The sequence below is a fragment of the Ruditapes philippinarum genome, unplaced genomic scaffold (genome assembly GCF_026571515.1).
Source record: "Ruditapes philippinarum isolate M1 unplaced genomic scaffold, ASM2657151v2 ctg4498_1_1_1_1, whole genome shotgun sequence".
In the NCBI taxonomy this organism is placed as follows: Eukaryota; Metazoa; Mollusca; class Bivalvia; order Venerida; family Veneridae; genus Ruditapes; species Ruditapes philippinarum.
Window position 1 is genome coordinate 269,019 of NW_026867028.1, and position 10,727 is coordinate 279,745.

The 10,727-nt window shown below is 31.2% G+C and overlaps 1 protein-coding gene across 2 annotated transcripts; it reads right to left on the minus strand.

The window, feature by feature from the left end:
• Positions 1-872: 872 nt before the first annotated feature.
• LOC132734544 (calmodulin) lies at positions 873-10,058 on the minus strand. 2 transcript variants are annotated; one of them, XM_060721303.1, is made up of 5 exons: positions 9,930-10,058; positions 5,645-5,675; positions 4,788-4,931; positions 3,971-4,213; positions 873-1,144 (listed from the first exon to the last, which is right to left on the minus strand). In XM_060721303.1, the coding sequence occupies exons 1-5, from the start codon at positions 9,930-9,932 to the stop codon at positions 1,116-1,118; spliced, it is 450 nt and encodes a 149-aa protein (XP_060577286.1). In that variant the 5' UTR covers positions 9,933-10,058; the 3' UTR covers positions 873-1,115. The 2 variants fall into 2 exon arrangements, with proteins under 2 accessions (XP_060577286.1, XP_060577285.1); XM_060721302.1 differs by lacking the exon at positions 873-1,144 and adding an exon at positions 1,301-1,349.
• Between the last annotated feature and the right edge of the window lie 669 nt (positions 10,059-10,727).

Below are 10,727 nucleotides of genomic sequence, written 5' to 3' on the forward strand. Positions count from 1 at the left end.
ATAAATTTTTCAATTTCAATTCAATTTAACATGCATGGTACATAACAGTCGCTACCTATAGCTGTATTTCAGTCAATTACATTTATCAATAATCTGACATAAGTCAGCTGCTGTTAAGTCATGGTTTTGGTGAAGAATGTGCACAGGGCATTTCAGGGGAAAATATAGCATATTTAGGAGTAAATATACATATTTTGGGTATGGGTATACAGCCTTTATTCGGCTGTAAGATAAATGAAAAATCTCACTGAGTTGATAGATGGTTTTAGAGCACGTTTTCAGTGTCGTTATATTTTTCGGTCCTTCGGGATCATTGATGCAAGCACTATTAAGGAATGAGAATTGAGTACCGCTTAAGCCGGTGCTAGGGGGGCGTGAGGAATGTTGCACTTATTCATTATCCCTTGTGTACAGACTCAATCAAACCGAGTCTGCAAGTTACATGTAATTTTGTTGTGATTAATGCTTTCAAGGGATCACATTGTTTCCAGATTTTGATTCTTATCATTTTAAGTAAGAAGCGATAAATGTAAAATAGTTTGTTGTAAAAGTAGTGAAATGTAAACAAAGTAGTACTTTGACTTCAATACAAAATACTAATTCACTGGAACTGTATTAACTGCCAAAACAACAACAGATGAAAAAGATGGTTCAGGTAATTGGCCAATGAGTTACCTTTTAGAAACTATAAAAGGATACGTAAAATAAAAGGTTTTGAAAAAAACAAATAAAGCATTTCTGAGACATAATGGGCCTTTAAAGTGATTCTAACATCCTTTTTGTGGTGTTAATGTGATGGGTACAATGTTATGTATATTGAGCGTAAAAGCAATAGAGCACCCAACTTTATAAATTATATACAAACACTTCCGTAGATTTTAAATAATTTATTGATAATCTGAACAACGTATATACAACAATAAGTCACTGAGGCAATGTGCATACACATTTGATAGATTTATTTTCTTTACTTCTGTTCACTTTCTTTGAATCTTACACATTTTGCGTAGTTGACACACCCGTGTAAGATGTTTCTAAAGAATTGAGCAAAAATTAATTTGAAAGTTTGTGATCCAGTTCTTTTTTTTTCAACATAGTTATCCGAATTAATTTTTTTACTTGCTCGTCATCATTGCTACGAATTCTGTAATTATATATATAATAAAATGAATTTAGGGATATTTCATCTTTTAGAAAGAAAAAAACAATATGATTTTTATAAGATGCTGATTTGAATCTAACTTAACATGATAGAATGAAATCTGTGTAATGGAATTAGTTTTCGGACATTCCTGTCGTGGGTTTAATCTATCTATCTATCTATTTGGATGTCATCATTTTCACGAATTCTGAAAATAGAAAAAAAAACATAATTATTTTTATGCATAACTGATGAACTTTGCAATTAATACGGAACTAAAACATCGTTATGATGCAAACTTTATTACATTGGGTAACTCAGTAGAATAGGGACATAGACCAATTACTCGAAAGTATACTGATGATTCAAACAAGAGCACCGCATGCGGTGTTAACGCTCGTCTGTTAAGGAGGAATGGAATGGGTATCAATGGGTATCAAAACAAATTTGGCAAATAAAAGTCTTCGGAACAGACGAGCCAAAATAGTTTGTAATGGTGTATATCCTCATCTGACGCGCAATGAAATCAATCTTAAATTTAAAACATTACCTTATAGTTATACATTAGAATGATATTATAGGAAGGAAAAATACTTTTTAAAACCTGTCAGACATACTTCTAGATAGATGTTTGAAACCAAGTTAATTTAGATAACAAACTATCATGTATAGAATTTATAAACAAAATGACCTATTTTCTTAAACTAATGAACTTATATTTTTAGTACAAACAACGTGTAATATAGCAAATATAGGAATGTTCTTTTCTACATTATTTATTGTGCAACATTTTCTTTCTATTCTAAAAAAATTCAAAGTTTTATATTCATGTTAAAATGTTCTACAAAATAATTTCATGCGAACATAAACTTTATTTTTGCAAATTCTACATGTTACGCATGTACAGGTAAAAAGCATTTCTGTAACTATAGTTTTTGTCTATAGTTATCCTAGAAGTTAGGTTTTAATACACTTATTGTCAGTTTTCGAGCCTGCTGGTGTTTAATGATATTTTGGGTAATTAATATTATTCGGACTGTTACACGAAAAATTATCTTGATATCACGAAGATAGTTTGTTTTTATTTCCAAACAAATTAATTTGAGTGTAATTTTTGAAGTAAAAATAAATGAAAAGATCACTATGTAACAAAGCATGTAAGTAACAAAAAAGGTTTTTTATCAAATGAGCTTAGCCGTCGTGTATATACAATATCAACTTTTGAAGTGCTTGCATTATAAATGCTATATAATGTGCAAGTATATATAATGCAAAAAAGAAAATAAAACAATATCAAGGAAAAATGGGATTCAAACCTTAATCAAAGCGTATATTGAAACATCGTAAGTTTGAAATCTGAAAATGACATCATAATAAACGGACAGAACGTAGTCGTAACTTTAGACATTACTGTCACGTGATGTTTCACGTGATTATTTCATTAATAGTTTTCCACAGTTGTGACAGAACTCCATACATTCTCATTATCTTTACATTATCTTCTCTTAATGCATACTAAGCACACATTTTCAATAAATTTTATTATGTGACGGTATTTTTTTAAATTTCAATACAAGTAGGAGAAGTTCATAGAAACGGACTATATGCAGCCCTTACATATATCACTAAAATGGAAACGGACAATGAACTAAGTCATAGCTGGGAAGAGTCAATCAAGGATGAAGTGGTAACAATGATCACGTGTTTGCATCATGTAATGGTCGGGCTTCTAGCGTGCCACCACGCTGTTACTCACTATTCAATGCAAAATCAATGCATTGTAAGTATAACAATAAAAAACATTGAAATAAACACCCCTAGGTAAATGTTCGTATTTTAGTGCTAAAGTAAGACCAATAGAATAAAAACATTCCATATCTTGATAAAAGTTTTGACACAGATATATATACCCTTATTAAAAAAGTTTACAAAAGTGCATGCTTTCTTGTAACAAAGTGGCTGACAACACTTAATACAAACTGAGCTGTCTAACATTTTTTTTTCATTTTCATCATCAGTAGGTATTCTATAATATTATAAAAATCATACAATGAAAAAATACGATTATAAACATGAATAACTTGCATAAACAAATAGAAATACGAAAATATATATAGATGCATAGAGGATATTAAAGTTTATTCTATAAATACAGGATTAATTTTCATCGAGTGGTATGAAAATAAATATTTGACGAGTGAAATAGGATAATTTTCAAACCACAAAATTTTCTGTTTATTATAAACATTTTGTTCTTTTTAGACATTATTATTTGAAAGACTTTCCCTTAATTTTTGCCTATAGAAAGAAGTCCGAGAAGACACCAGTGAAAATTCGGAAAATAAATTTTCACTGCCATGAAATATGAATTTTTTACAGTTAAAATACGGAAAATAAAAATACGCATTTTATTTCACCAATATTTCTCAATATTTCATTTATACGAATGTTATTATGATGAACGTTGTAGCAAGCCTGACTACCCTGATTATCAAATAACTGAACTCATATTAGTGTTGGCGATACAATAATATTATATTTCTGCAGTTCTGCTTTGATAATTGTACTTGTTAGAAAACCATAAATAAAACCAAGCCTAAAATCATGATCTGGTAATGTTAATGATAATGTTGATGGAATAAATCATATAAAAACTGACATTCTGAACAGTTATCATAAATGTTAAAGGAATCTCTAGTTTTAGAAAATATTTTGACTGAAGTGATCCAAGAAAAGTTAATGTACAAACACAGAAATTTATCTGAGCGAGTCGGGTTTTATCAAAGTGAAAGTATATATCATCAAGAAGCAAATAAAGCAGTACTGTACCTTCATAATTTACTTGTCCATCACCGTCAATATCTGCTTCCCGGATCATTTCATCTACTTCTTCGTCTGTAAGTTTTTCACCGAGGTTGGTCATTACGTGACGAAGCTCAGCGGCACTAATGAAACCATTACCGTCTTTGTCAAACACTCGGAATGCTTCTTTAATTTCTTCTTCTGAATCAGTGTCTTTCATTTTTCTGGCCATCATTGTTAAAAATTCGGGGAAGTCTATCGTTCCGTTTCCTGTATCAAAAAAGAAACTCGTGTGAAAAATAATGGGTAAGTGACATCAATAAAACATCATCTGAAAGAATTCCTATTCAAAGGATCAAGAAAGTAATAGGTAGTGTACATATGTGACATCACGATTTGTGTAAGTCCGAAAGTTTTGCTTTTCAATAGTAAATTCAGAATTAGTTTTGAAATTGAATTAAAAAAAACTTTATTCTCTGAATATGTAGTTTTGTCGACATAATGCTAAAACAATGTTTTCATTCGTCAAACTTTCCAAACCCTTGCGGTACGGAGTGGGAGGTGGGGCGGAATTTCCACATATGTATACATAAATAAATTTGAAACTACTTTTAAATTGCTTGCTATGTAATATACATGTAATATACATTAACTTATTAATGCAGATTTGTAATTTATATTTGATGAAGTAAAGATCTAGGTTCTGACTCACTAGAATACTTCAAAGTTTACTTGTCGCTAAGAATTGTTATTTTAGACATTTTAGAACGCGCCTTTGAGTAGAACGATCAATAATCTGTAAAAACAGTATCACTGGCATTCAAAAGGACTCTAATATACATACCATCAGCATCAACTTCATTGATCATGTCCTGGAGCTCGGCTTCTGTTGGGTTCTGTCCCAGTGATCTCATAACAGTTCCCAATTCTTTAGTTGTGATGGTTCCATCTCCGTCTTTGTCGAATAGACTGAAAGCCTCTTTGAATTCTGTACAAATATAGTTTAAACCGACCATATACCAGGATTGTTTAAAACATCGTGCATTTTATCTGACACTTCAAATAAAGAGTCAATAAGAGTCTGACCTACATATAGCTCTTATCAATATTAAAAAGCTTTTCATGGAAGATATGATTAATGTAAGGTTGAAGTAAAACAATGGTCAATTTTCCGAAAAAAAATTCAATTATTTTTCTTGTACGAATTATTAAGACTTCTCCTTTAAATTCTGAGTGCATGTTATGCTAACCAAGGTTTTGGGAAAAAGGTAAAGAGTTTTGAAGTTTAATGAAAGACTGTACACACAAGCGGCTTTAAACTTTATTATTCCAAGTATTAAAAGGGTTAAATACAGTGTAAATTCTATACATTTGAATAAAGAGTGTAAATTAAAATTTGTTTACGGATGGGAGATTTAAATGTAATAAACTTTTTGCAATTTAAATATTTTGACAAATAACAATGTGATCAAATAATGTTATTGATATATATATATAATTCATGAGAAATATTTCGCGTTCTGATTAAATGAGATTAAAATACGGGTAGAATAGGAGTGTCAAATAAATAAAAAGTACATACTCCATTGATTGCTTTTCAAAGTGAAATCGCATTTGAATTTGAATTAACTAGTAAAAAGAAGTAACGCGGGTTATTAATTTTAATTGGAAACAAGATAAACATTATTTTCGTTCACATACCAGCAATTTGTTCTTCTGTCAGTTGGTCAGCCTGAAATAAATAGAAGAAAAAAATATAGAAAATATTATAATTTTAAGACTGGTAATTGTTTCGAGCTCAAAACCGTTTGTGCATGATACATTGGTCATTGGCAGCCACGACCCCAGCCCCAGGGCAGGCTAGAAATGAGCAGGGTTTCATTTTTAGTCCATCCCCGCACAGAAAGGTCATTGTGGTGGTTTTGTTCAGGCACTAAATGGCCCGGACCACGACCGAATTGCAGTGCGGAGACTTTTTTTGCGTTGACTTCGATGTCTCCGCAGCTCGGATTCTTTACCAGAGGTTTGAACAAAGGGTCGAACCCCTATGAGTAGCAGAGCCTAAGTACTGACTCCTACGTAAGTGCCAGTCGTTTCAAATATTTTTTGTATATCTTCAGTGTTTTAAAACTCAAAGAGACTAATTAAAATATTATGACTAACTGGCCGAAAAAAATCATCATTTTAAAACTGAAAATCGATCGAAATTTATTTGTGCAAATACTGTACAAAAGTATAACAGAGTTCCAAAGTGAAGTTTAATGTTACTCATAAATATAACTCGATATGTTTTAACCAGTTTGTTCAAACTTATTTACTGAAATATCAGCGGTACATGAATTTTTAACACGGCGTAACTCGAGTCAAGGTTCTGGATGCACGGTTCTTCGGTGATAACATACCCACGGGACACATTTTGTTGTTTACTCAATAATTTTTCAGGCAGTCGGATGGATGAATACGGAATTATCATTATTAGATATGGTTAAAAATTTGTTTGATCAATAAGCGTTCAAATAAATTCGCAGAACAAATGATAGCGGAGAAACGAAACTTGTTGTGCATGATTCATGAATAATTTTAGCTACATGTCCTCGGAGAAACAGTTCAAAGGTAATGTGTGTAATCAATGAATCAAAAACTTAACTTTCCTAATGGTTTTAAATAAACATTAACAATATATTTCCCCTGTTGGAGCATTTCTACAGCGCAGGGTTGCTATCGTTTAAGGAAATTAACAGTCGACTTTCTGGTCCAAAGAGAGATTTATCTCCCAACTAAAAATACAAAACCAACCTTTAACTGATAATCAGGTGAAAATATATGAGCATTGAACCTGTTTGCATAAAATATGAGAAGTATTTAAAATAAAACGTTTGTTTCATTTGTCAATAAAACAGTACAAAAATCAAACGTGTTCGGGAATAAAACTGCATGTATTTGAGAAGTATGACTAATTATAAATAATTATATATAATTTTATATATATTCTTAATGTTAGAAGCTGCATAGGTTTGCCTATGTCACACGCAAAAAGTGTTAACTACCGATGTTAACCTCCCTAAAAATGGATGTAAGAGAGTTATGAAAACTTCGCGAGGTAAATACGAGTTAACAAATCCCAAGCTCTTGACAAACCAAGATCGTTGTCGTCTGACACTGTTACATGTGTCTATATATAGTAACTGATAAACCTTGTGGGAGGGGCAGATAGGTCAAGATTTAGGTCGCATAATCATTAAACAAATATATGAAAATCCAGACTAACACGTTTATTTAGTTTCTTTGTCAGAGTTTATATTTGGCGGGACATTGCTAAATTTTACTTGTCAATGACCAATGCAAATATCGATCCGCAAAGATACTAGTTAAAAACAAATAGACGTAACTATGAACCGTGAGGTATGATCAAATATTTAAACAGTAAAATAGAAATAATGTTTAAGAGTTGAACTTGAAACTGACCAGTAAATATTTCTTATTTTGAAAAAGTCCCTTTGAGTAGAATTATTGATATGCTAAAACCTTCTTATGTTATTTATAACATTTTTTAATTAATATGTTTATAACATATAATATTATATTCTCGTTATTACCTAATTAATATCTTTTGAATAGTGACATGTACATAATATGTGATTGCTTGGGATACTTATAATTCATTATTTACGTATTAAATAACTAAGTAAAACAGTTATTTAATACGTTAGTCATTTTTTAAATGCGAACATGTCTGGGCGCATTCTACATTAACATAAATATACCTTTCCCCAATTCAAACATTGTCCACTTGAATAAAGGTAGTTACAGAAAATTTATCGCTTCTTAAGTATACGTATATGAATGCTTGTAAAATGTTCATTACGAGTCGATTCAATGAGCCGCGTCACGACAAAACCAACATAATGGGTTTGCGACCAGCATAGATCCAGACCAGCCTGCGCATCCGCGCAGTCTGATCAGGATCTATGCTGTTCGCTTACAAACTCTATTACAAGAAGAGAAACTGATAGCGAACAGCATGGATCCTGATCAGACTGCGCGGATGCGCAGGCTGGTCTGGATCCATGCTGGTCGCCAACGCATTATCTTGGTTTTGTCGTGACGCGGCTCAAATATCTTTCAATATGGAAACAACCATTCATCTCTTTTAAGTATGTACATGTACAGACTGAACAGCAGACGACGTTAAAACGAGACGACATCTTGGTCTGAAATAGTTGCATGCCGCCAGCAGTCATTTGTTTCAAGGCATTTCATTATTCATCATTAAACTTCCTTTGCCTCGTTTTTGAAATACTATATTTCAGTTTTCGTGATATATCATACGTGACTAATTAACACCCGGATGTGAAACTGCAGACAATTTTGCCGCATATATTATACGTGTACTAGGTTTATTTTCAAATATTGTTTTCGTACATTATCTCCATATTTAAATAACCCTAATTTAAGTGATAAAACGACACGAATGTGACATTAAATGACCATTAAATGACACAAATAGCAGTTTATTTATCATATAAATAATGTTGATGATAATGATGAGTATCTAAAAGAGGTAAACCTAAGAGATGTTTTAAAGTTAATCAATTGGAAGTCTGCATCGACTCATACATCATTGAAAACAAATAATTCCAAAGAAAAGGTGTATATCAGTCTTTTAACACAACTAATTATAAGAAACATTTTTTGTGTGTCTTCAAGCATGTGGAAAGGAATATGATCAAAGAAATGACAGAGGAAATTTTAACTCTGGACTGATTTCCTGAACAGACCAGACCATACGCACAGTGTGGTTGAGAAAAGCTTACATGCCCGTACGTAAGCGGTATACGTAAAGGGACCTACATGAACTGCAGTTTTCATACAGAAAATAATCTGGTACCTCGTGCGATGCTTTCATCTAGGTTGGGGATTAGAATGGCCGGAAATACTCTTAATCGAATTAATGTACGCTTAATTATAGTGATGAAGAAGTTTTAAACTTAAACATTTCCGTGTATCACATCACGTGAATTATCGTGCAGGTTTTTTTTAATCGAGATACTCGGCAAAAACAATATAAGAATACGTGAAATATCTAATTAATGGGAAGTACAAGTTTATCTCACGAATGTCGCCAGCTATTGAATTAATCTTGCAGGCCAGTTATGCCCCAGACATGCTTTAACTATTATTTCTCGAAAGCCTTTAAATCTTGGTGTAATTTTATATTATCCAAAAAGTTACTCATCGGCTAATTGCATGAACCTGGACGTTTTTTTTGCATCTGCTGCTTTTTGGCAATTACATGTAGTACAGTTACAATTAATAACTTTTTGGTATGGAAGTCAAAATATTACTTTGTTTATATTTTGCCTCTTCAATTTTTTTCACAATTATCGCTAATTTCTTCAAGTAACAAACAACTAAAATTCTCTAAAAATATTATCAACTAATTATTTAAACCTTAAAAATCTTTATATTTGCCCTTTCTAAAGACGAAAAATATTGTTTCTGAGGCATAATGTGCCTTTAATTTGAAGAAATATTTGGCGATTAATGACAATATAGGTCTATTATCTTGTTGAATATTTGTTTTACATCCAAAATAATATCAGTTTATTATCATTGATAAATTCATAAATTTACATGTCAATAAATATCTCCATACATACACAATATTTCAAGTGAGAACGTGTCCCGTTATTTTCAAATCGTCTAAGCCACGCATAAAGTAAATAAATTCAAAAACTTGTCAAAAATGAAACCAGCAGTGAAAAAAACTGGAGTTCAAATATAATACTAAATATTCAAATTGCAAATATCTTTCATTTATAATAAAACGTGATAACAAAGTTATAATACAGGTGAATATCCTATCAAATTATTTACGACAAATAATAAAATAATTAAATTAGACGCAACATACTAAGTGTATACCTAAACTTCTTATTTTATAATTAAACATAAAAAAATCTATAAAGAAATTTAGGTCACTTACCATTTTCTTTTTATTGTAAGTTACTTTTGTCTAGATCCCTACAGCACGACGGCACAATGTAATCTGTGGTCGGTTTTTATCGTACAGCTAAATCGTTACCTATCTATCCGGGGTATATCCGATTATACGCCATGGAAAAATGTCGCATTGCGGAACTTTCGCTATTCTTATTTAAATTTCAACTTTCGCCATGTGTATAACGGTTTAACTTAAACTGTCAAAGATAAGGGTATATCAATACACGAAAATAACGTATTACAATGAAAACCCCCGGTATAATCTGAATAGATAGCATTATATGGGTTTATAAAACAAGTATACTCTTACATGTGTACGTAATATTTCGCTGTCTTAATCAACCGTAATCTGCCTTCTAAAGAAAATCTTTTAAGCACGTAAGATTCTTAATAATTATTGTATAATTTGCATTTAATGTATCATAACATATTACATGGTTATTGCACTTAAATTTAACCGTTAAGTCGTTGATTTAAAAATAAAACGCAAGTTGTTTCAACTTGCATTGACAAAGATAAGCATTTTGTGTAAAATAAAGAGAAAGGTAACCCTGTTGATGAATATTTTTTATACAGTTAGTTGTTTTTATGCATCTCTTTTTCTTATTATTTACCTGTTTATTTATCTATTCATTCAATTTAGACATTTAATTTAAAGAAACTCCACTGAGGTCCAAAATCCTAAAAACAAAACAAACAAAATTTCTTACATAGATAAAGTCGGGCACTCAAAACAGAAAGATATGCAAAATATATAGTATATGAAATATACTTAGAATAC